The 26606-nt window shown below is 44.5% G+C and overlaps 1 protein-coding gene across 4 annotated transcripts in view; it reads left to right on the top strand.

Annotated features, from left to right (window-relative positions):
- The first annotated feature begins 3021 nt into the window (after positions 1-3021).
- The window catches only part of SNX30 (sorting nexin family member 30), a 114567-nt gene continuing 90982 nt past the window's right edge, over positions 3022-26606 (top strand). Inside the window, exon 1 of one of the 4 annotated variants that reach the window (XM_044779035.2) lies at positions 3022-3493. In XM_044779035.2, the coding sequence (XP_044634970.2) occupies positions 3338-3493 (156 nt within the window). In that variant the 5' untranslated portion in view covers positions 3022-3337. The remainder of the gene's footprint in view (positions 3494-26606) is intronic. The other 3 variants (XM_070518965.1, XM_070518964.1, XM_014859446.3) reach the window with 3 other exon arrangements.

Raw genomic sequence — 26606 nt, 5'->3', positions numbered from 1 at the left:
TGTCCACGCCCAGGATCTGAACCAGCGAAACCTTGGGCTGCCGGAGCAGAGTGCATGAACGTAACCACTCAGCCATGCGGCCGGCCCCCAAGGTCCAATTTCTTGTTTGCAAAACTTTTCAGGTCCTGGCCTCAAGTGGACCTGCTGGCTTTTGCTTTTCCCTGGGACATCATTGGCTGAATTAAATTGTCCACACAATTTTGCCTCTGTTGGCAATAGAGCCTTCTCAGTGGTCCCCCTTGTTTGAGACAACCCTCTGTGGCTTTCTACATGTCACTCTGAATGCCCTTTGAAAACCTCCTTTGTCCTCATCAGCCATCCACTTCAGAAGTGGTGATGTTATTTTGATGCAGGGTTTGGGATGCCATATAGAATAAAGCTACGATTGTATTAAAAACCAGAAGAGGATAAGCAGCTGACACAAACATGAATAAGGCCTAAGCACATGCTGTACCAGAGGAGAGAAAGAGTGCTTGGTTGTGACTCTGCTTTGTTTCTGAGGTCTGGGTGCTCCTGTAAAGCGCTGATAGACTTGCTAGTGAGATTTACAGGATTCCAGCTTACAGAATTCTGGGGCCCAAAGCCCTGTCTCCTGAAAGATGCCAGCCTAAGTGGATAGCCTACAATTCCCTATGGATGGGGGAAGGCCACCTGCTGTGTTCTTGGGTTCTGGCGGCATCTCCCCCATGTCCCCACGCACATACATCCAGTGAATTCTTCCTCAGAACTCAGCCCTAGAAATCCAAGCTTTCTCCACAAATTCCAGCAAACACCACAACCTTCTGATATAAAAACTTCATTTTCCTCCTCACCACCGTGTTGCTTTGAAAACTTTTCGTAGAAGCATAGTCATAGACTCCGGGATACTTAACGTTATTTCAGTGACAGTTTCCCACACAAGGAACACTGAAATACAACAGGAAATGGTGAATATGAATAGGCAGTCCTCGGCTAAATTTGAATGTGGGAAACTTTATACCAAAATGTTTTCCATAGAAGTCCACTTTCTTTAGTTTTGATGACTACCCACTGGATCGTTGTGGCCAGGTGCCATTGACCAACCAGGAAATTGGAAAATAAATAAACTGTTTCATAAGGCCTTTTAGGAACTCTGTTTGGCTTGGGGTTTTTTTGGTTTTTGTTTTTTTTTGGTGAGAGCATAGAAAAATGGTATTCTGACCCAAACTGAGCAAACAGAGGAGTTTGGAGTGCAGTATGTTTAATTATGAAATTTCTACCATTACCGTTTCATAAGAATAGTAGAGAAAATCCATCAAAGAGGGGAAGGAAGGGAATTAACATTTAGGGAGGATCTATTCCATGCCAACATTTTGCTGGGACTGTTACATAGAGAATGCTATTTTATTCTCACAACCACCACGGAAGGTAAGTATTACCTGCTCCCTGTCCTCCTTTTAGGTGAGGAAAAAGGTTTATTAAGGTTAGATAAGTCACTCATGGTCATCCACTCATAGTGACTAGGCAGGAATTCACATGTGGCTCTCTTTTCACTCTTCCCTGGTGTCCCGAGGAGAAAACTGAGCAGGGTCTTAATAAAATAAGATCTCCATTATGTTACAGCAGCCTGGCTGTTAAAATAAATAACACCATTCAATAAAAATATCCATGTTATACATCTATGGAACACTAATTTCTAGTTATATTCATGCTATTTATTTTAATGCTAATCAGAAGAACAGATAATAGGGTCTGTAGTGGTTGTAAACAGCCCTTGAATATAAAAGTATTCATTTTACCCAACTCCAAGAGGACCAGACATCGGCATTCCTGTGAGGTAGATGCAGCATTTAGAATTGTTCCCGCTACCCTCTGAATCGCATTCTCCCCAACCAAGGCAGACCCATGGCGCGGTGGGGGGGCGTGGAGAGAAAGGATGGTAACTTGAGGACTAAGCCCAACGAATTACAGCAGAAATAAGGGAAGGTCGTTGAAGGTCAGTGAGTCTCCGAGTGACATTTTGGATCAGCTTCAATTCTCTGCATTCTGCTCTTGCTGAAGTATCACTTGTTTCTAGAGACCACAGTGAATTCCAACTTCAAGGTTCGTCAGGTGGAACTGGACACACTGAAGGAGTTTGGGAACAGATGGGGGAAACGTGCTCCCTCACCATGAGCCACCCTACCCATTTCCTTGCCCCTATCTATCTGTCCTTGGTGGGGTGATGACTGACCTCTACTGACTTGGCCCTAAGAACACAAGCTGCAGAGACAGGTAAGGCGAACTTACACCCCAACGAGCCCACTAATGCCTTGCCTGTCTCCACTCCGCTAGCAAACAGAGCCGAGAATCCAGCTCAGCCAAAGGCCTGAGAAGGAAGCATACAAGCATGAAAAATACGGTTCTTTCCAAAGGCAGTTCGGTCAAGGTGTGAGTTTAAGAGTCATCTATCATTCGTAGCACTCCCTGTCTTTATTTACTGCTGCTCACTCCTCTGAGGTTTAACCGCCCATAAACCCGGCTTAACTGCAGAAGCAAGATGGCCTGGGGACCTCGGCGTGCATTTGAAGAAACCCCGCTGCGCTTCCTTGAATTCTCTTCTAGGTTCCTCACCCGATGTTCTCTATCTCCTTTGAGACTCATGGCCTTTTATAGCCTTCTTATAATAGGCGTCCTAATTCCCGCCATTTTGGGTTATTTTAGAGGCCAGAAGGTCCCGACTCACGTGCGTGCCCCAAAGCCCCCAGCCTCAGGCGTGGCCGCCCGTGGGCGCATTGGTAACCGCGGGTGGAATGGAACAGGCTCCTCCAACGTCTTTTTCCACCCCTGGTTTCCGTTAAATATTTGCTCTGGGGACAGCGCGCAGCCTCCACACGGCCAGCCTCTCGGAGGCGAGGCTGGACCTCGGGAGGACAGCGGCCGAGGGTTAAGGGCGCACTTCCTGCGGGGCGGCGGCGGCGGCGGGGGCGGGGCTGCCCGCCTCCCCCCTCTCCCCCCTCCCCCTCCCTCCTCCCTCGCTCCTCCCCTCTCCCCCTCCTCCCGCCCGTCGCCCCCTCCCAGCCCGCCGAGGCGCGGCGGGGGCGGGGCCGCGAGCTGGCAGGGCGGCGTGGCGGTGCGGGCTGGGCGCCCGGGCCAAGGTGCGGGCGGCCCCCGGCGGGCTCGGGCGTGGAGCTGGGGCGCGCGGCGCCGGGCAGCCCAGCCCAGCCGGGCGCGGGCAGCGAGGAGCCGGCGGGTGGCGGCGGCGGAGGCTTCCAGCCCGGCCGGTGCAGGGCCTGGGAGCGAGCGGCGGCCGATCGGGGCCTGGCCCGGGGCGCTGGGGCACCCGCCGCGGCGGGCGACAGGAGGAAGCGGCGGCGGCGCGTCCCGAGCGGTGTGCGCCATGTCGGGCGGGCCCCCCAAGGCCCTGCCGTCCACGGGGCCCCACTCCCTGCGTGACATGCCGCACCCGCTGGCCGGCTCCAGCAGCGAGGAGGCCGTGGGCGGCGACAGCACGCCCAGCCCGGACCTGCTGATGGCCCGCAGCTTCGGCGACAAGGTGGGGCGCGCGGGACTGGGGACCGGGAGGCTCATTTGGCTCCAGAGGGGGATGGTGGATCCGGAGCCCCCCTCGGCACCGGGCCGCGCCCACCCTGGTGCCCTGTCCCGGGGGTGGGCGTGCGCTCGCCCCCAGAGCCTTCGGAAGGAGCGTCTCCTCTCTGCCGCCCCCGCGGGGTCGCAGCTGCAGGGGGAACGGTCATGGGGGACAGGCATGCTCTGCTGTGACTGGTCGTGTGCGCCGGTGACAGCTGGTGGGGAGGGGTCCCGCCTGCGTGTTGGAGACTGAGGCGTGTGTGCAGGGCTCGGCGCTGTATCCTGGGATGGGGTCCCATGTTCCTCCAGGTGCATCCCTGAAGGCTGAGCTGCCTAATAAGTTGTAGCTCCTCCAGTTTCCTGGGACTGAAAGGAGCGAGAGTTAATGGTTTTCGTGGTAGGACTGGGCAGCCTTGGTCTTACCGCCAGAGTCGTTGTCTTCCCCTGTCTGTCATGTGGAGAGTGATCTTTGTTTAGGTTTGATGTGCGCCCTGAGGAGTCACCTGACTCAGACCCCAGCCGCGGCGGGACGGAAGTCTCGCTGTGGTTTTCTGTCGGGCCCCAGTCACCTCTGCCGGCCTCCCACGCTGTTTAGGTTTGCCAGAGGCTGGTTTTGTGGTGGATGAAAAGAAAGCTCGCCCTTTCACCTTCTTTGTGCAGAGGGAGGCTGATTTTCTTAGAGCAGCGTCAGCCTCCTGCTGCTTTGAGAGACAGCCGAGTCCAGCGAGGGGTAAGGGCTGGCATCCCCCTCCCCATCTCCATTTCAGCTGTGACCGGGACTCGAGCCTTCATTGTATCAGCGCTGCTGTTGCCACTTAGTCACTAATTGCAGAAATTAGAATTTTTCTCCTCGTGATCAGGGTTTCCTCCTCTCAGTAAAATAGGAAATGAATTCCTCCTTGTCCCAGTACTAAAAGGAATTAGGGGACCTAACTTTCTTTCCTTCTTAGATGGGAGAGGGTGTGGTACGGTAAAAATGAGTATGAATGCACTAAGCACTCAGAATAACCAGGGAGGAGGAACTAGCTATCTTCCTGAGACAGTTTGTGAAAGTAGTGAGTGGGGAGGATGAAGAATTAAAAAGCTAATGAAACCAATGCATTGAGCAGCTTGAGGGTGTGTGTGTGTTGTGTGTGTGTCTTTGAGATTATTTCTCTTTATTTTCCAGGCGATTATAAACTACAGGAAAGCTTAATGTTGCTTGGAATTACCTTGCTCATATTTAGAATTCAAGAAATAGTTATCGAATGACTGGATAATTTGTTGCTTTCTTGTGGACAGAGAACTTAGACCTAACTGCATGCAGGAGAGGAACTCAGGTTAAACCTTCTGATTTCCTTCTTAGGTCTGTGTAGGATAGTGAATTAATTATCTGTTGCTGTGTAACAAATTACTCCAACATTTAGCACCTGAAAAAAGTATCTGGGGGTCAAACATCTGGGAGCAGCTTAGCTGGGTGGTTCTGATTCCGGTCTGTCTTCCAGGCTGCGGCTGTCTGGAGGCTGGATTGGGGGAGGATCAGCTTCTGAGCTCGCTCACGTGGCTCTTGGCAGGTCTTAGTTCCTCTCCATAGGCTGCTTCACATGGCAACTGGTTTCTGCCAGATCCAAGGGAGTGAGCGATCCCAAGACTCAAGCCACCGTCTTGTGTAATCTAATCACAGAAGTGACGTGCTTCTGCCATATTCTCTTGGTTACACAGACCAATGCTGGTACAGTGTGGGAATAGGGTCTGAATACCAGGAGGTGGGGATCATTGGGGCCATCTTGGAGGCTGGCTACCACAGGTGGCTATTTTAAATATTTGCTTAATGATCCACTCTTGGAGGATACCTGATTCAGAAGTACATATGGGCAGTTTACTGGTGTGTACTGGGAGAACAAATGCCCTGTACCGCCAAGATCTAGCTGGCAGGCCAGAAGTTGGGCCTAAGTCTAAGTACTTCTGGCATCCTTTACAGGGACAGTTCTGTGAGAGAGACAGTCTTGAAGGCATTATTATTAATTATTATTTAATAAGTCTCCTTACAGCTATGAGGAGCATCAAAATGACATCACTCCCAAGGGCCTGATTTATAGTAAGCCACTCTTCCTTAGAGGCTTAGCAATTTCTCTGAGTGGGAGTAATATTTTCCTTGAATCTGGGCATACGCATATGCTTATAACTCAGGAGAATTTCTGCAGAGGGAAGCTAGCAAGCAACAGAGGTGAGTCAGGACCCGTGGAAGGAAGCCTCTCCTTTGCCCTGCTTTCTCTTGCCCGGCAGCGTGGGGGTCATGGAAGAGCAGGTGGGAAAGTGGACGTGCTATGGTCTGTCTTTGAAAAGAAGTCTGTTTTCTTGCCTTTTTGGACATTGGGGTTGTGATCCTGAGGGCCTGGTTCAGAGTCAGTTCTGAGCTTGGAGAATGATAGGCTGCTCATAGTGCAGGGTTGCTGTATTATGTGGAGGGGAATTGCTTTCTGTGGGTCCAGGATGGTGCCACGAACAGGAAAGCCTTGTGTCTCGGTCCAGCAGACACTCCTGAATGGCCTCTGGGATGCTGGGTAGGGGTGAAAGACCAAATGTGATGGCCTGTCCCTCCACCACCTTCTAGAATCATTCAAACCATGGTGCGATGGGAGGAATCCTTTCTATCTACTGGGAGTTGCTAGGGCTGATTATTTTGATGTCAGCTAAACTCATCAAGCTTCTATCACTACCTCTTTCATCTCCACCTAAAATGTAAATAAACCACTTGGCCCATCTCTCTTTTTTACTTTCATCTGCAAACTGCTCTGAGCAGTTTCACCCCTGACTCCGGCTCCAGCTCCTGTGTGCCTCCCGAAACTTAACACCAAACCCTCTCAAGCCCCAGCTGTGGTTAACAGCCCTTCCCACACCCGAAACCTCTTCATTGAACTCTTCTACCTATTTCCTGCCCCCTTAGGTCCCTGCTTCCTCTGAAGTCTTCAAAATGCAGGTGTCTTTTCCTCCTATACTCCGCTTATATCAGGATCAGGAGATGGGGGTCAGCGTCCTCTCCTTCCACTGCCTTTTACAAACCAAGCTCTGCTCCTTCGAGGCTCATGTCGTTTTACTTGTTCATTCAGCAAATATTTGAGGGCCTGCTGTAAGCTAGGCACTGGTCTAGGAACTTGAGATGAATCAAGGGTTGAAGACCCCTGCCCTCACTGGGTACATTTTAGTGAGTACATACTATGCTGTATAGTAACTGCTGTGGAAGGAAGAAAAACTAGGGCAGGAGGGGGAGAAGGGGCTGTGGGAAGAGGGATTCAGGTAAACCTTCTTGAGAACTTGAGATATGAGCCAAGACTTGAAGGAGGTGAGGGAGTTAGCAGGTGGACGTCCGGAGGAGGATCCAAGTGGAAGGAACAGCCGAAGCAGAGGCCTGAAGGCACCTGCCTGTGTGTCAGGGAATACCCCAGAGGCCAGTGTGGCTGGCGCAGAGAGAACAGGGAGCCAGGTTGTATAGGGCCTGCTAGGCTACCCTGAACCCTTTGACCTTTCCTTTGAGTGCCATTGCAGGGTCTTGAGCAAAAGGAGGGCATGGTTTGAGTTAAGTCTTAAAAAGGACCGCACCGTCTCTTGAATTAAGAATCCTTTATTTGACTATTCCACTGAATTAGGTTTCTTTTTACAGTCATGCGCTGCATAATGACATTTCCAAAGGGCCACATATACGACGGCCCCATAAGATTATTACTATATAGCCTAGGTGTGTAGTAGACCATACCATCTAAGTTTGTGTAAGTACATGCTATGATGTTTGCACAGTGACGAAATCGCCTAACGATGCATTTGTCAGAACGTATCCCCGTCATTAAGCGATGCATGACTGTAGTTAAAAGGACATAAACCAAACACAAACTGGCTGAAGAAAAGAAAGACCCTGCCGGCTCATGTGGTTGAAAAGCCCCAGGTATTTTGGCTTCGGGAATGGCTGGAACTAGGTATTCAAATGATCTCAGGAATCTGTCGCTTTCCATCTCTTGGCTCTGCTTTCTTCTGTGTTAGCTTAATTCTCAGACTGGTGAAGGCATATATTCTACAAAAAAGCTTCACAACTCCAGCAGAAAGAGAGCACCTCTTTCCCGATTGTTCCAGCAAAAGCTCTGGGCTGGTGTCTCATGGGCCTAAATTGGGTCAGGCGCTGAAACTAATCTTTGTAACTGATTGCCCAGACCTGGACGTGTCCTTATCTTTGGAGCCTGGCGAAGGGAAGTTTCTGTATGTTTAACTCTGAAATGTATATACAAAGTATATAAAATGTATCTGTATAATTTAAAGAATAAAATGTATTTATTCGGTTAAAAGAATAATAAAATGAACACTCATGTTCCTACCCCCCAGATTAAGACATAGAATATTACTAGTATTTTGGAAGCCCCTTCTGTGCCTGGGGAGGAAGGAGATGGTTTCCAAAGCAAAATCAGGATGCTGTTACTAGAAGGAGGAACGCATGACTGTTGGACAAGCAGAAACAACACGTCTATTACAGACGTTCCACTCGTTTTTTCTTCCCTGTCATTTTCTAACTTCCCTACTTCTCACTCTTATTCATTAAAATCTTTAGACTCCAACTAGTCTTCTCACATCGTGCCCTCATCTGGGGGACCCTGTCCAAATTTCCAAAACTGTCAGTTTATTGACCCTATTCCCAGTCACCTTCCCCTCTTTTCAGTTCAGCTGCCCTCTCCCATGGCCACACCCTTGTGTTATAATGCCTGGAACTGTTCCAGCTCTGAAATAATGCCCTCAGATACCATCTTCTCCTGCCTTACCCTTCTCTCAGGCAGCAGTAACTGACGACATGTGTTCTCTGACCTCTTGTGCTCACGTACCTGCTCAGATTCTGTGGCTCATCTGGTCCTTCGCTCCTGCCCCTGTCCTTTACTCAGTTCCCTTGCTCTTCCGCTTTTACACTCAACCTGGGTCATTCCATTTCTTCATGTCTTTTGCCTACACCTAGGGTGCGGGGGTACCTTGAGAATTGATGCCAGTGCAAAATCTCAGGTTCTGACCACCGTTGGGACCTCAGTGGTGCTGGTCACCCTTCCTTTCTACAGAGGCTCCCATTCTGCTGTCTGGCTCACCTGAAGCTTTTCTCTGCTCCTCACCCCTTCCACCCCTCTACTCCACCCTCCCATTCTGCTGATGGCCTCCCTTAGAAGCCACCGTGAAAGAACTTCCTTTCACTAAACTACAAAATGAACTGACCCTGTACCTGTCCTTTCTTTCTTGCCCCCTGCTGCAGTAGAAGAGATTTTTAAGGCTGATCCTGGACTGTACGGCCCGCCTGCTCTGGCCTCTCGGAGACCCCGCGCTGTTTGTCAGCCCGCCTCACTCCTATGTCTTCAGACTCCCTCTCAACCGGCTCATTCCCATCAATATTTAAACATGCTCAGGTTGCTCTTGTTTCTAAAACAAAGGAAGAGTAAAGAAAACTTTGCTGTGATGCTCCCTTCTCCTCCATCTCATGCCCTATCTTTTGACTCCTCTTCACAGCCAAACTTTTAAAAGATTTGCTCCTCTTGTCTCTACTTCCTAACTGTTGGCTTACTGTTAGCCTACTGCTGTCTGGTTTCTGACTTTACTATTCAAGGTCCCTCGTGACTTCCTTATTGCTAAATCCAGTAGATGCTGCCTAGTCCTTATCTTACCTGACCTTCTGGTGGGCAGCGCTTGATCCTGTTGAGTGCCCCGCTGTTGGAAACACTCTTCTCCTGGCCTTGTGTCTTAGAGTATGCCCTCTGGAACCAGGTTGTCTGGATCTGAATCCCAGCCCCACTACTTACAGTCTTTGTAACAGCAAATTATTTAACCTCTCTGAGCCTCAGTTTCCTCATCTGTAAAAAGGGGATAAGAGAAGTCTCTACTTCACAGGGTTAATATGAAGATCTGGTGAGTTCATACTTAGAGCGGTGGCTGATACATAGTGAGCCTTTAATAAATGTGACGGGGGTGGTGGTGGTTGTTATTCCTTGAGATTCTACTCTCCCCATTTCCGTTGTCCCTTTTTGCCTATTCTTTGTCAATTTCTGTATCAGTTGTTTTCTGGTCAGGAAGTAAAAACCACTGCAGGTTTTTCAGACTGAGAGACAATAATACAGGGAATTAGTTACATGGATGGAAACATGAGAAGTCCAGCAGGGGATGGTGAGTAACCCAGAAAGTAGCAATAGCAGGAAGCTGCAGTTAGCCTCATGGCTGGAGAGTCAATGGGAGGAAGTGATGTTAGCACAATCCAGGAGCTTCTGTGGGAACTAGAACCATGGCAGGGCTGTTCAACAAGAGTGGGGACCACAGAGGAAGGGAGCCCTGGAGAGGAAGCAGCTGCTGCCAGGGACGCTATCTGAACTAGAGAGAAGGGCCTAGAACTGGGGGACAAACACCTGGCTTCTCTCCTCATCCTGTCTTCTGGTCTTTCATCAGTATCTTCTGTTGGCCAAAATATCCTCCTTGGTGGACACGTGACCCTGGCAGAGCCAAACAGTCTTTCCTGAGATTTGCTCAGAAGGATGCTGGGGGAAAAAGTCTGTCTTTCTGTTAGATCGTGAACCTTTGTTTCCTGTGATGTGGAGAGTGCCTGCTTCAGACTGAAACCAGAGAGGAAAGCAGAGCTGGGAAGGAAGAGGGGACTAGCCCGGAAGATCACTTGAATCCTGGATCCACCTGTGCCAGCTATGCCTGAAGCCGGCACTGCTCCCTGTGCTTCTTGGCTACAGAAGGTCATGAATTCCCTTTAGTTCACACTCTTTTCATTGTGCTTTGTCACTTGAAACTTAAAAAAAAAAAAAAATCAATACATTATCTTCAAATGTGAAGTGGAAATTGAGTTCTACTTTGGGAGCATTGAGAAGGGGCTGCTTAATTCCTCTTGTCAGCCCCACTCTCTCGGGGTGTGTGTCTGCAAATCCACAGAGGTGGCAGAGCTGTGTTTTCCCCAGGTCCTTGAGTCTGAGGAGGCTTCCAGGGGCGTGATGGAGGAAGCATCAGGGGCCGACAGAGGAGCTGGAGCAAAGCTCCTGAGCTGGAAAAAGACCCGTGCCTGTTAGGTTGATTGAGCTGGGTCATGTCGAGAGCGGGCTTTGAGAGTTAGACGTGGGGATTAGTGAGAGAGGAAGTGGGAGACTGCTTTGAATGCTGTGCAGTGGAGGTTGGCTTTTATTCTTTAGGCAATAGCCAGCCTAGGGGGTTTTTCAGCAGGGGAATGTGTGATCACTGCTTGGGTTGGGGCGAGACTGGCTGTGAAAGAGGTAGGTTAGGAAGATGTTATCCTGATTTAGGTTGGAATGGTTGCCTGGAAGAAGAAAGATTAGAAAATGTAAAGATGACTAGTTTTGGTATAGTGGGGATGACTGGTTTTCTAGTGTGGGGGACAGATGCTGACCGGTCCCCTCATTGAGAGGGGGAACACAGATTGGGAAGCAAGTGTGAGAGGGGGTGTGAGATGGCTGGGATGCAGTTTGAAGTCAGGAGTTTAGGACAGAACACTGCTGTTGAAAGCCCAGTCAGAATTCAAGGATTAGCACAAAAGCTGCTTCTGGGAAGCTCTTCTGTACTATAAAGATGTGTAACTCCTGTTGATCCAACAGAGATGGGAGTGGAAGATGCAGAGGTTGAAGTCAGAACTTAGACAAAGTGGGTTTTGACAATCAGGCAGGCAGTTATAGCAGTTTGGTAGTAGGAAGGGTGGTAGCTTGGGGGAAAAACAGGGTTGAGGAAAGCCCTTTAGGATGGGGGAAAATTTACGGAGAAGACAGATGTTCCGTGATAAATGAGAGCCTCTCAAAAGAAGTACATAAAGAACAGCTTGGCCAAGGTGCAGTAATTCATGTGTGAGCAATTGCGTTTGTTCACTAGGTATTAGAGGGGTCACATGCTGGCTCATGTCTGCCTTGCCGCCCAGAGTTCCTCATTTTGGCTGCCACAGAGCAAGGATCAGAAATTATTGTCATGTGTGTGTTTGGGAAGGGGGGAATGGACAAGGGCAAGAGGGATATGCAGAAAAAGTGTTTCAGGGCTCCTGTTTGAGAAAAGGCACAGAGGCAGGAAAAGCACACAGCATATTTGGGTAGCCGAGTGCGGATGCTTTTCAAAACCCATCTCTCTTGAGCATCTGCTGTGTGTGTAGCTCTGTGCTAGATGCTGGGGATGCTGAGAAAGATGAAAAAAAGGTCTCTCCCTTGAGAGGTTCATGGCCCAGTGCAAAAAGAGACACATATACAGGTGGTTGCAATAGAATGTGAAAAATGCTAAATGTATTTACTAGCTCTGCGGCCTTGGTTTAGTTTCTTAAACTTGTAATGCCCCAGTGTCCACCTGTCTAAATTCTGCGTTATTATACAGGGGTGTTCTGAAGAATAAATGAATATTTAGAATTGTGTCTGGCACACAGTAAATACTATGAAAATGCCAGGTGTTCTTATTGCCTTAGAAGTAGACCCTGAGAGAAGATTTAACTGCCAGTAGTTTATCTGAGAGGTGAAAGAAAGTGTGGCAGGGAAGGGGAGGCAACCAGTAAAAGGTACGTCACCAAGCCAGTTCCACTGGGCATGGCTGGAGCTTTCCTCTCCTGGGGAACCCTGGGAGCCTGTATAGAACACGCATCTGGTTATCCCCACCCTGGGTGAGGGAGCTGGGGTCTTTAAACAGCAATGCTCGTCACTCATTGGTTGAGCTCTGCGTGAGTAGGGTGTTTGGGCATTAATCCCCAGGTGCTTTCCAGCCTGCCCCATGGCTGGGCAAAGCAGATTCAGCAGCCAGGGGAAGCACTCAGGCCAAGAAGAGCAGGTGCTGGCAGTTGGAAGTCAGGCCAGTGGGCACTGAACTGATCAGGGCGAGGGGCTGTGGATGGGGCACTGACAGCATCTACTACAGTTATTATGAAAATGACATATAGGGAATGAAGTAGGGAGTGACTGTGCTTAGGAGAGTGGTGGCTTTTCCAAAGGAGATGATGTTTGAGCTGGAAAATGAAGGAGAAGTGGATGTTTTACAGATGGACACAGGGAGGAAGAGTAACTGGAGCAGAAAAACCAGCGTGTTTTTGACAAGCTTAGCAGTGTCAGTTTGCTGAGCGGTGTGTGAGGGTGTTGGTGGGCAGTACAGCTGGAGAGGTAGGTAGTGGGCAGATTGTGGTCTATGATGGCAAATAGTAAGGCTTTATCCCAAGTGATTGGGAGGCTGATTGTATTTCAGACAGGGCAGGCGCAGGGCCATATTTGTGTTAGAGAGGTCACTGTGACTGTAGAGCCCCTAGTGGGGCTAGGGTGGGTGGAGCCAAGAGGCAGGGAGTCCAGGGAGAAGGCTGTTGCAATGGAAGGATGGGGGAGCAGTTTCAGTAGGTCTTTGACTCATTGGATTCAAGAATGTGCTGGTCAGGAGTTTTGTTTGCAAATGATAGAAATCCAGCTCCCACTAACTTAAGCAAGAAGGTGAACCTAATGTTTTCAAAGTTTATCTATGTCATATGTATGTATCAATGCTTCATTCCTTTTTTTTTAAAATTTTTTTCTAAAGATTTTATTTTTTTCCTTTTTCTCCCCAAAGCCCCCCGGTACATAGTTGTATATTCTTCGTTGTGGGTCCTTCTAGTTGTGGCATGTGGGACGCTGCCTCAGCGTGGTTTGATGAGCAGTGCCATGTCCGCGCCCAGGATTCGAACCAACGAAACACTGGGCCGCCTACAGCAGAGTGCGCGAACTTAACCCCTCGGCCACGGGGCCAGCCCCTATGCTTCATTCCTTTTTATGGGTGGATGATATTCTGTTGTATGGATGGACGACATTTTGTTTATCCATTCATCAGTTGATGGCCATTTGAGTTGTTTCTTAGGCGTATATACTTTTTTTTTTAAAAGACATTGAATACAATTTATTTAATTTCCTACAATAATTTTGACATTCGAGGTTAATGGTAGTTTTAGATATAAATGTACGATGAGATGGTTGTAGATACCCTGATTTTTTTTTACACCATCTCAGCCATTTTTAGGTATACGGTTCAGTAGAGTTAAGTACATTCACATTGTTGTGAAACAGATCTTCAGATCTTTTTCATCTTGCAAAACAGACTCTATATCCAGTAAACAACAACTCTCCCTTTCTCCGTCTCCCCAGACCCTGGTAACCGCCATTCTACTTTCTGTCTTTATGAATTTGATACCTCTACTTTAGATACCTCATAGAACTAGAATCATACAATATTTGTCTCTTTGTGATTGGCTTATTTCACTTAGAATAATGTCCTCATGGTTCATCCATGTTGTAGATGTGACAGGACATTCTTCCTTTTAAAGGCTGAGTAATATTTCATTGTATGCATATATCACATTTTCTTTATCCATTCATCCATTGATGGACATTTAGTTTCCTTTTACCTCTTGGCTATTATGAATAATGCTGCAATAGACATGGGTGTGCAAATATCTCTTTGAGATCCTGTTTTCAATTTTTTTTTGATATATAAACCCAGAATTGGGATTGCTGGATCATGTGGTAATTCTGTTTTTAATCTTTTGGGGAACTTCCATAGTCTTTTCCATATCTGCTGCATTATTTTACAATCCCGTCAACACTGCGCAAGGATTCCAGTTTCTCTACATCCTCACCAACACTTGTTATTTTCTCTCCTTTTGATAGTGGCCATCCTAGTGGATGTGAGATTATACCTCATTGTGGTTTTGATTTGCATTTCTCTGATGATTAGTGATGTCGAGCATCTTTTCATATACTTGTTGGCCATTTGTATATCATCATTGGAGAAATGTCTGTTCAAGTCCTTTGCTCATTGTAAAATCATTTGATTTTTTGTTGCTGACGTGTAGTTCTTTTTATATTCTGAGTATTAACCCTTTATCAGATACATGATTTGCAAATATTTTCTTCCATTCCATAGGTTGCCTTTTAACTCTGTTGATTGTGTCCTTTGCATAAAAGTTTTTAAGTTCAGTGTAGTCCCTTTGTCTACTTTGCTTTTGTTGCCTGTGTTTTTGGTGTCATATCTAAGAAATCACTGCCAAGTCCAATGTCATGAAGCTTTTTCCCTATGTTGTCTTCTAGGAGTTTTACAGTTTTGGGTCTTAGCTTTAGGTCTTTAATACATTTTAAGTTAACTTTTGTATGTGGTGTAAGAAGTTCTCTTGCATGTGGATATCCAGTTTTCCCAGTACTACTTGCTGAAAAGACTGTCCTTTCCCCATGGAGGGTGAATATACTTATAAAGCTAATTTCTTACTAACATCAATAAACTATACTGATACTTGAAATGCTAGGATGAATTTATTCTGCAAGAGTTTGAGTGACTTCTCTGTCTTATGTGCTGTGTAAGGCATTGTGTTCCTTGGGAGTTGATATCTCCATTCTGGAAATGACGTTAGCCTGGGACAGGTCAGGTCTCAGACATTCCAGGTGAATGATGTCTTACTGTAATTAGAATAAAAATGGTTGTGGAATAGCTGTTTTTACTGTAAAAATGAAAGCCTAGACCTTCTTTAGGGCTATTTAATTAAGGCAGACTTGTGCTCTAAGGAACTGGGCTTGTCATCCTGCTGGCCTCATCGTCTATACTGCAAAAATGCAATATAACAGCATTTCTCTGCACTGTGTGGTCAAGCAAATCTTGTTTATTTCATGACTTGCATCAGCAGTTGTGAAGGGCACTTGGACTTTTTGTTCATTCCTCAAAGATTTCTATGGGCCTATCTCGTGCTAGCCCTGGGGGTTACATAGATGAACAAGATTACCCTCCTTCTAGGCACTCAAGGTCCAGGAAAGGAGACAGAGGAGGTACCAGTGAAGAATTGCAATTTAAGGTGATGATAGGGCTATACAGTAGTCCCCCCTTATCTGCAGTTTCGCTTTACCTGGTTTCAGTTACCCATGGTCAACCATGGTCCGAAAATATTAATGGAATATTCCAGAAGTAAACAATTCATAAGTTTAAATTGCACACCATTCTGAGTAGCATGACGAAATCTTGCCTTTTTCCTCTTCATCCTGCTAGGGATGTGAGTCATTCCTTTGTCTAGCTTATCCATGCTCTATATGCCACCCTTCTCCCTGTTAGTCACTTAGTAGGCATCTTGATTATCAGATCAACTATTAGTATTGCAGTGCTTGTGTTCAAGTAACCCTTATTTTGCTTAATAATGGCCCCAAACCGTAGAGTAATGATGTTGGCAATTCGGATGTGCCAAAGAGAAGCCGTAAAGTGCTTCCTTTAAGTGAAAAGGTAAAAGTTCTCAACTTAATAAGGAAAGATAAAAATCTGTGCTGAGTTTGCTAAGATCTACAGTAACTTTTGCTACAGTTTATTGTTATAATTGTATTTTATTAGTTATTGTTAATCTCTTAATGTGCCTAATTTATAAATTAAACCTTACACAGGTATGTATGTATAGGAAAAAACATGGTGTATATATATAGGTTCGGTCCAATCCATGGTTCCAGGCGTGTACTGGGGGTCTTGGAATGTATCCCTGCAGATAAGGGGGGACTACTGTGTACGGAATGCAATGAGAGTAATCAGAGTGATTTCTTTGAGTAAAAGAAATTCTAGAGCAAAGCATGTTTGAAGGAGGCCTTGGGGGGCAGGCCCCATGACCAAGTGGTTAAGTTCGCACACTCTGCTTCCACGGCCCAGGGTTTTGCTGGTTTGGATCCTGGGCGCGCACATGGCACCGCTCTTCAGGCCATGCTGAGGCGGCGTCCCACATGCCACAACTAGAAGCACCCGCAACTAGAATATACAACTATGTACTGGGGGGCTTTGGGGAGAAGAAGGAAAAAAAAAAATGAAGGAGGCCTTGGGTTACCTATTACAGGTAACAGCTACATTTTGTCTTTTTTTTTTTTAAAGATTGGCGCCTGCGCTAACATCTAAAAGAAGGTTGCTAATCTTCTTTTTCTTTTTTTTTATTCTTCTTCCCAAAGCCCCCCAGTACACAGTTGTATGTTCTGGTTGTGAGTACTTCTGGTTGTGCTATGTGGGACGCCACCTCAGCATGGCCTGATGAGCGGTGTAATGTCCGCACCCAGGATCTGAACGTGCAAAACCCTGGGCCGCCCAAGTGGAGCATGCACTCCCTCAGTTATCCTCACCTTCACCCAGAGAGAAGAGCAGCATGTGTTGGTGATCGTTGCAGACATTTGTGGAGTGCTTACATTGGTTGGGAGTTTTACTGCATCATCTCAGTGCCTTCTGCCGTGATGTAGTTACTGTCTCATTCCCCTGTGACAGCTGGGGAAATACAGGCTTTGCGAGGTAAAGTTACTTGCTCAGGGTCAAAAAGTTAGAAGCAAGTGGGGCGAGGATTTGACTTCAGAGCCCTATCTCTTCACCACCACCACTGTGAGAGAATTGGCATCCTTTTCCAAACCTCCTGTCCCCTTTTTTGAGCAGGTACATGCGTTAGGCACTGTACATTGCATTTCTTTTTTTGTTTTTTTTTGCTGAGGAACTTTCACCCTGAGCTAATATCTATTGCCAATCCTTCTCTTTTTTTCGCTTGAGGAAGATTAGTCCTGAGCTAACATCTGTTCCAATCCTCCTCTATTTTTTTGTATATGGGACACCACCACAGCATGCCTGGTGAGTGGAGTACATCTGTGCCCAGGATTTGAACCTGCGAACCTGGGTTGCCGAAGTGGAGCATGCAGAACTTTAACCCCTTGGTCATAGGGCCAGGCCTTTTTTTTTTTCCAGTTAATTTTTTTTTGGTGAGGAAGATTGGCCCTGAGCTAACATCTGTGCCAGTCTTCCTGTATTTTGTACGTGGGACACCACCACAGTGTGTGTAGGTCTGCCTCCAGGATCCAAACCTGCGAACCCTGGGCCATGGAAGTAGAGCGTGGAAACTTAACCACTATGTCACTGGGCCGGCCCCACATTGCATTTCTTATACAAAGTACAGTCTTCAGGCCGAGAGGGAATGAAACCAACCTCTACTGTATCTTAGCCTGCGTCTCCTGCTTCCTCTCAGTCTCTAGGTTTTTCAGCCTCTTCTTCCTCATCGTACCAGTCTCCTTTGTTAGAAAAGTTTCCTAAGTCTGTCTACCTTCTGCCTGCTCACTCTCCCTGTCTCCATCAGTGCTGGGCTCTTCAGATGAGCAGTCTTTGTGCACTGCTTCCATCTGCCTCGCCATCTGCCTCCTCTTACCTCAGCATCAAGCCCCCTGGTCCAGGTTCTCTCCCTGCCACTCACTGCTCACAGAGATCACAGGGGCTGTTTTTCTGCTGTGGAATCCCAGCCCTTTAGAGCTGCAGAGGCCTCAAAGGTCATCTACTCCAATACCCTCTTTTTTCACTTGAGGAAACTATGGCCCAGAGAGAAGTGATTTGTCAGACTGGGGTCACCCACCTAGTTCATGGCAGAGCTGAGGGTAGCACCCAGGTTTCCAGACCTGGTTCAGTGTCCGTTTTCCTTGACTAACACCATTAACCAGCCTCGCCTCAACCTATTTTTTCACTATCTGTCTTTTTTCTCAAGGTCTTATTCTGTTCATTACTGTATTCCCAGCCCAGTGCCTGGCACATAGCAGATGCTTAATAAATATTCACTGAATGAATTGATCCTCTCCCCTCTTGGTCTTCCCCTGGGCTGCCCCTGTTTCTCAGGACTCTCCTCAAAAAAATCCTTCTCAGCTATAACTGTGGGTCCACCCAGTCATGGTTCCTGCCCTTTTCTAGCTCCTTATATACCATCTCTGGATGGTCTTTACTATTACATCAGGACTTAGGATTCCCCAATCTTGACTTCTAGCTTCAAACTCATCCTTCCAAGTGTTTCTTTGATTCTTGTTTTTAGCACCTTATAATCACTCTGTGGTGAGAGTGTTTAAAACCTTCTCTCTTCTCCTCTCCTCTCCAGTATCCCCTTCCTGCATATAACATCACTGTTCTTTAATGTCTCTCTTCATTGCCATTGTCATTGTTAATATCCTGTTTGAGATGTATGATTGTCTAACTGGTTTTCTTCTTTCGTTCAGTCAGGTCCCTGCTCCTTAATCTAATCTATTCTGAACAATGTAGCTGGAGTTCACCTTCCTAAAATACTACCTTCCTATGTGTCATTCCCATCTTTGGAGACCTGCAGTGACTTTCCAATGCTTACACAGTGATGGTCTGAGTCCTTAGCTTGGCCTTCTGTGATCAAGGGCCTATTTACCTCTCTGATCCTCTCCTAGGAAGTTATATCTCTGCCAAATGATTTTACTCATGAGCTGCCTGGCGTGTCACGTGAATTCTTGCTTGCCCACCTTTGCTAAGGTTGTCTTCTCTCTGTGTTACCAAACCAGGTTTGTTTTGCCCACCCCAATCACCCAATCATGAAAAGCCAACCACCAGGATGACAGGTTTGCAGCAGAGAAAGGGTTTATTCACAAGGCAGCCAAGTGGGGAGACAGGAGAACAAATCTCAAGTCCACTTCCCTGAAAAATGGGGACTAGGGATATTTATGGGATAAAAGGGCAGGGTGATTTGAAGTGTAGGGATAGGTGATTGGAGGTAAGGAGAAGTGAGGTAATTGATGATCTGTGCGAGCATAGTCAAGCTTCATGGCTCTTCATAGGGTGCATGTTCCCAAAATGGTAGCGTTAACATGATCTGAGGGCCTCCCTGGCATCAGGCGTTCACCTGTCAAACACCTGCACAGGCCCAGTTGGTGGGTTGGTGATCTCGTCCAGCCTGAACCAGACAGGGGTTGACTCTTAGTTCCTGAAAAACACTCAGGCATCTGTTACCATGGTGACCCAAGCATTAGGGAGATGACTTATTTTTAAAAGTCATGTAGATGGCAATATGTTGTCCAAGTCTTGCTGGTCTACATGACTTTTTAAAATAAGCAGCACAGGGGCTGGCCCCATGGCTGAGTGGTTAAATTCGTGCGCTCCACTGCAGGCGGCCCAGTGTTTCGTTGGTTTGAATCCTGGGTGTTGACATGGCACCGCTCATCGAACCACGCTGAGGTGGCGTCCCCCATGCCACAACTAGAAGGACCCACAACGAAGAATATACAACTATGTACCGGGGGGCTTTGGGGAGAAAAAGGAAAAAAAAAAAAAGCACAGCTAACAATGGGTGGGTGAACAACTAAAAGCTACAGTTAATAGCTGCCAAAAAAAACTTGAGTTACTAGCTACCTAATCATTAATGGCTAACTGTCTACTGGTTTCCTGTGTGTGTGTCCAGCTGCCTCCTACTATTGTTGTAGAACCTTGCCACTCCATAGACCAGTGGCACTGGCATCACCTGGGAGCTTGTTGGAAATGCAGGAAATGCAGAATCTCAGGCCTAATTCCAAACCTACTGAATCAGAGTCTGCATTTTGACATGATCCCTCAGTCATTTGTATACACAATAAAAATTGAGCAGCAATGTTTTAGAACAAGCTTATCAAGCTTAGCTAAGCATTCACATCATATGAGGACCTCTTATGATACCTGGGCCCCACCTTCATAAGTTTGGATATAATGAATCTAGGATGGCCCAGGGACCAGTATTTCTTTAAAAGTTCTTTTCAGGAAATTCTAATGTGCAGCCAAGGTTGAGATCAGTGGCCTTAGAAGAATTCTCTGGTCGACCCAGAGGGAATTCACCATCAGACATGCACATCTCCTCCGCTGTGCTGTAAGCTCCTTGAGCGCAGGGGCTCTGTCTGATTTACTTATTGCTGTAATTTCAGTGCACGAACAAAGCCTAGGATGGGGTGAGTACCGAAGTATTCGTTGACTCACTAAATGGATGTGCTAAATGATGTGTGTACAAAGGTATTGGTTGCAATATTTTTTTTTAATAGCAAAAGATAAGCAGCCTAAATATCCATCAATAAGGAGCTAATATTGTAAACTATAGTAATTTTTTAAATGCAGTATTAAAAAGAATAAGGTAGCCCTATATATGCTGATATGCAGCAATGGCAAGCTATATTAAGTAAAAGAAGAAAAAGTACAAACCGTGTGTAGTCTCCTGTCATTGGTGTGTGTATGAGTATGGGTGTGAATGTGTACACTAGCCTTGGAAGGATGCAACATTCCTCCCAGAAGGGTCATTTTCTGACCCTTTAAGAGTGTAGTCTTCCTCCCCTGGAGCTACTTGACCAAATTAGAGAGAAAGAACCCTCCTTTTTTCTTCCTAATTGGGTTAATAATAGTTGATATTGATTAAAAGGGAAAAACTTGACCAACCAACTCTTGACTGACCCTGATCATATTTCAAACAAGCAAACAAACAAAATGGGGTGCTCATAGTCCTGTTAGGTAGATCTGTATGTCGGCCCTGCCTGAAAACTGAGTCATAACTGCTCAAACCCTAAAAGGGATAGGGCTAAGCTGTTAACTGAGGAGATAAAAGAGACAATGCTCTTCTGGTAGTTTTGAATCAGTTCTGATCAAGTATGGGTGAATATTGGCTCAGAATGAGCTTTACTGCTTTTTCCTGATGGCCAGTCAATTTTTTAAACTTTCTTCCCATTAAGAACTTCCTTTCTTTCCTAGCTCAAGTTACAGAGGAGGGGCAAGACCTTCCGTTGTTTCACAGGTTGTCTCGACATTGTCGGACCCTCCCTCCATGTTCTTGCTTCCGTCCTTCCTGGCAGAAGGGCTGCCGTGGACATTGCCTTTCTCTGTGAAAGAGGAGGAGGTGTTTTCAGCCCGATGATATTAGTTCTTTTCCTTCTAGTCTCCCTCGTAGCAATCCTTATCCTGGTGAGGGGTTACCTGGGCTTCATTACAGCTTCGTAGAGAGAGGGGTGGCCAACTTTCCAAGTGGAAATGGAAGATGTGGTGCTGGGAGGTGGTTACGTTAGTGATTTGACTGACGTCTCTTTGTAAGAGGGTGCAATTGACTCGACTTATCTTTTTGGTGTAACCAAATTCTCCTCCCCAGGTATACTGGGAGGCTTGGCACTTTATTTTAGGTATCCATAAAGCTTTTTGAGTAACCTAGAAAGTATTTTGTATAGTTTGATAGAGTAGACTGTTTAGACTTTTAGATTGAATGAGATCCAAATTTGGGGCTAACATGTTCGTCTACGGATTTCTGAGTATGTCTCAGGTGCCTTCGTTTGAGCAAAATGGTCACGTCTCCACTTTCAACCTGACTCTGAAGAACAAGGTAGCCACTGTTTTATTTTTGGTTTTTCTCAATCATTCTTATTCTCTTTGCTGTGTCCAGTGCTGAGTGTGAGTGGAAAGGGTAACATGTATTAAAGACACATTGCGGTGTTCCAAGATTATAGGTTGTAGAAGCAATGTTTGCATTTTACCTAGACCTGCTTTGGTATCACATAGATGACTATGTTCACAAGTGGTGCATTTGCTACTTAATTTAAAACAAACAAAAACACAACACTGTCCATTGTAAACTTTCTTTGTGGTTAACTTATGATGAGACTGACAGAAAATTCTTGCTGTTGATTTATTCATGAATCGAGGAAACTTCATCTATCTGTAGGTTTATGATGTTATAGTAAATGGGTAAAAAGGATCTGTTAACCATGAGAAACAATGTTGCCAGCAGCTGAATGAATAAAATTTATTTGCTATCTCTAGTTCCAAAGCAAGGAAGTGTACTATGTAAAGAAATTTAGAACTGTTATATTAAAGAGGTTAGTTAGAGTAATGGTGTAGATTTGAACAAGGTGCAGCTGAGTAGAAAGAATGGCGCCTTTAGTGTCAGCCAAGGGAGTCCTAATACAGTCATTTACTGGCTGGCAAGTCGCTTACCTGTCCTGATCCTCTGTTACCCCATCAGTAAAATGGGCGCATAACAATAGTCCCTACCTCATATGGTTGTTCTGATAACTTAATGAGAGAAGGCCCCAGAAACTGTTCTCTTGACTGATATGAACAATATATTTTAGATGACTACAAAGAAGATTCTCTGCCTGTTTGTGATAGGTCCGGATGGTAAGGATAGATGCATCTTATGATGTTAACATTCAGAAAGGAGAAGATGAAAACAAGGAAAAATGCAGACCCAGTTCTGCAAAAAGAGTACATACATTGTGGAAAAGAAAATCTTGAGCCAGCTCTAAGATTATTTTCTATACAGTATGACTTTCAGGCCAAATTGTAGATAGCTTTAACAAACGGCCTGCAATAATTATTCACAATTATGTTATGTTTACATTACCGTTGATCTGATTATTACCATGATCTGATTATGGTAAACATTTTGATTTCCTCTCCTTTATTTGATTTTCATTTTGTTTGAGTAATAGTGAATTACTCTTGGCTCTTTTTTTTTTTTTTTGAGGAAGATTAGCCCTGAGCTAACATCTGCCACCAATCCTCCTCTTTTTGCTGAGGAAGATTAGCCCTGAGCTAGCATCCATGCCTATCTTCCTCTATTTTATATGTGGGATGCCTGCCACAGTGTGGCTTGACAAGCAGTGTGTAGGTCCGCACCTGGGATCCGAACTGGCGAACCCCAGGCTGCTGAAGCGGAACATGTGAACTTAACCATTGCGCCACCAGGCTGGTCCCTACTCTTGGCTCTTTCAACATGATGCTGAAAAGCAAAAGAGGAATCTTTCTGATATGTGAGCTATATACCTTGAAGAGAAAGGTTTATTTCAACTGACAAGAAAACAGATTTCTCTCCCAAAGGAAATAGATGAAAGGAACCAGACTTAATCAGGAAGTTCATATTCCATTCATTTATATATTAAATATTTATCAAGTGCCCAGCACTATGCTAGGTGCTTCTAGCCAAATCCCCTTTGGACAGTCCATTGCATTTCAGGGCTTTCCACATTCCTGTTTCTCTTCTTCTACCCCAAGATTAAAAGATAAAGGTCAAAAATCAGAATTATTGCTCTCTGCAGTTTCTTACTGCTCATTGCCAGAATGTAGGAAAGCTATTGATTTTTGTAATTTTATCTTGCATCTAGCCACCTTACTGAATTCCTAATCATTTAGGAATTTAGAATCATTTTTCAATTTATTATCTAATTAGAAAATCCAAAATAATTATATATTTTGCAACACATTGCTTCCTTTCAAAACTAAGTTTTTTCCCCTTTATTGCATTGGCCAGGAGCTATGGAAATTCTGAAATAAAATAGTGAGGGCATTCTTATCTTGTTCCTTGTTTAAGGGAATTTATTGAGTATTTTCTCATTAGATATAATGTTTGCTGTTGGTTTCTTACCAAGTTAAGAAAAATTTCTTTTTCTATCCATAGCTTACTAATTTTTTAAAAATATCAGGAATGAAATTTGGATTTAATAAAATGCCTTCTTAGAATGTATGGAAATGATCATTTGATTTTCTGCATTAATCTTTTAATATAATTGATTTATTAATACTGAACTGTGCTTACTTTTATACTTAGGATAAATTCTACTCCGTCTTGGGTTCAGTTTGCTAGTGTTTTATATGGAACTTTAGATTTGTTCTTTATTTGTTGTTTTATGCCATCTTTTTTTCCTCGCTTTTCTCCATTTCCTGACTTTGGTTGGATTGATCAAGTGTGCTTTGTTCAATTTTATTTTCCTACAAGTTCTGTTTCCTGTTTCTATATGACTAATGTTTCTAATTATATTTTTCTACCATAGGCAAGATTTAATTAGTATCTCTGACTTTCTCCAGAACAAGGAGAGACCTTGGGCATGCTTTTATTTCCCCTTCAAGGCTTTATTGAAATCATCCTGAATTTGAGTTCCTAATTGTGATCAATCTTTTTTTTTAAATTAATGCCACTTGTATTTTATGAATTTTTTTCTTAACAGTTGCATCAAACTTCATAGTAATGTCTGCTCTCCATTAAACTGATGTCTTCTTTCTTGAACAAAGCTTTGTTCTGATTTATTTTCCAGTGTGCTGCGTTATGTTTGTATCTGAAGAAAAAAAAGGAAACCTTGGATTAAACATTATATAACAATAACCGAGTGGTGTACATTATTCTTTTCTTGTCTGAGTGGTAATTTGTCTGAGTTTCCCCCCTTAAGACATATATAGAGATTGCTCCATTCATTGCCTTCTTTTTTACTTTAAAAACATTTAAGAAGGTTAAAGCGTTTTTGAAAATTAACTTCTTAGGCTGTCATTTAAATAAAATAACTGTTATTCAAGTGTGTAATTCAGTGACTTTTGGCAGTTGTATACACCTGTGCAACCACTATCACAATCAAGATACACATCACCTTCAAGAGTTTTCTCATGCCCCTTTGTAGTCCATCTCTTTCTCCCTTGGTCCTAGGCAACCACTGATCTGCCTTCTATCACTGTATTAGTTTGTATTTTCTAGAATTTTATATAGTTGGAATCAAAACGTATATCTTTTGTGTCTGGTTTCTTTCACTCAACATAAACTTTATCCATATTTTTGCTGTATCTGTAGTTCTTTTTTACTAGTGAATAGTGTTCCATTGAATGAATATACCACCATTTGTTTGTCCATTCACTCATGAATGGACATGTAGATTGTTTCCAGTTTTGCGCTTTAACAAAATAAGCTGCTACACTGGAAAAAGCAGAGCAAACTAAACTTAAAGCAAGCAGAAGTAGGAAAATAAAGATTAGAGTGGAAATGAATGGATTTGAGGATAGAAAAACAATAGAAGAAATTAATGAAACCAAAATTTGCTTCTTTGAAAAAAATCAACAAAATTGACAGACCATTGGCTGGATTGACCACGAAAAAGAGAGGATTCAAATTACTAAAATTGGAAGTCAAAGAGTAGACATGACTACTGACCTTACAGAAATAAAAAAGGATTATGAAGGAATACCGTCAACAATTCTATGCTAATAAATTATATAACTTAGATGGAATGGCTGAGTTCTTAGATACAAATAAAGCTTCCATAAACATTCATGCACAAGTCTTTGGTTGGCATATTTTCGTTTCTCTCGGGTGAATACCTGATTGTGGAGTTGCAGTGTACGTGAGTTCCAGTACCTTCACATCTTTGCTGAGACTTGGCGTCATCAGCCCTTTGAGTTTGAGCAATGCTAGTGGGTATATAGTGGTATCTCATTGTGGTTTTAATTTGCTTTTGCCTGATTACTAATGATGTTGAGCCTCTTTTCACATGCTAATTAACCATTTGTATATCTTTTGTGAAGTGTCTTCAAATCTTCTGCCTATTTTTATTGGGTTTTTCTTATTATTCATATATGTATACACACATATGCACAATTATTTACATATGCTTTAGAAAATCACTTTATTGAGGTATGATTGACATACAAAAAGCTGCACATATTTAATATATACAACTTCATGAGTTTGGAGATAAATATACACCTGTGAAACTATCACCACAATCTATGCCATAAACAGATCTACCACCTCCAAAAGTTTCCTCCCACCCTCTTTATATTATTATTATTATTATTATTTGTGATAAGAACACTTAACATAAGATCTGCCCTCTTAGCAAATTTTTAAGTATGTAATACAGTATTGTTAACTGTAGGCACTATACTGTAATTAAATGTCTAGGACTTATTTATCTTGCATAGTTGAAACTTTGTACAGTACAACTAATACCCCATCATTTTCCCCTCCCCCAGCCCCTGGCAATCACCATTCCACTCTTTGCTTCTATGAGGTGGGCTATTTTAGATTCCTTATGTAAGTGGTATCATGTAGTATTTGTCCTTCTGTGTCTGGCTTATTTCACTTAGCATAATGTCTTCTAGGCTCATTCATGTTGTCACAAATGGCAGGATTTCCTTTTTTAAGGCTCAATAAAATTCCATTGTATGTGTATACCACATACATATTCGTATTAGGAGCTCTTGATGTTTTCTGGATACAAGTTCTTGTCAGATATATGTATTGTATTTTCTCCCATTCTGTGGCTTGTCTTTTTTGCTTTAAATTTGTATGTCTGTGGATGTGAGACAGAGATGAGATTTTTGTTGTTGTTGTTGTTGTTGTAGGCAGTGCATTCACATGGCACAAAATTCAGAAATTACAAAAATTTATCTGGTGAAAAGTCTTCCTTTTGTCCCAGGTCCATCATCCCCTTCCTCTGGCAGCAAGTTTCCCTCCCCAGAGGCAACCAATGTTCCCAGTTTCTGGAGAAACTTTTTACAGATATATGTTCTGCATAAATACGAAA

The sequence above is a fragment of the Equus asinus genome, chromosome 10 (assembly GCF_041296235.1).
Source record: "Equus asinus isolate D_3611 breed Donkey chromosome 10, EquAss-T2T_v2, whole genome shotgun sequence".
NCBI lineage: Eukaryota > Metazoa > Chordata > Mammalia > Perissodactyla > Equidae > Equus > Equus asinus.
The sequence above is the reverse complement of the archived record's forward strand: the minus strand, read 5'-3'. Positions and strand labels throughout refer to the sequence as shown.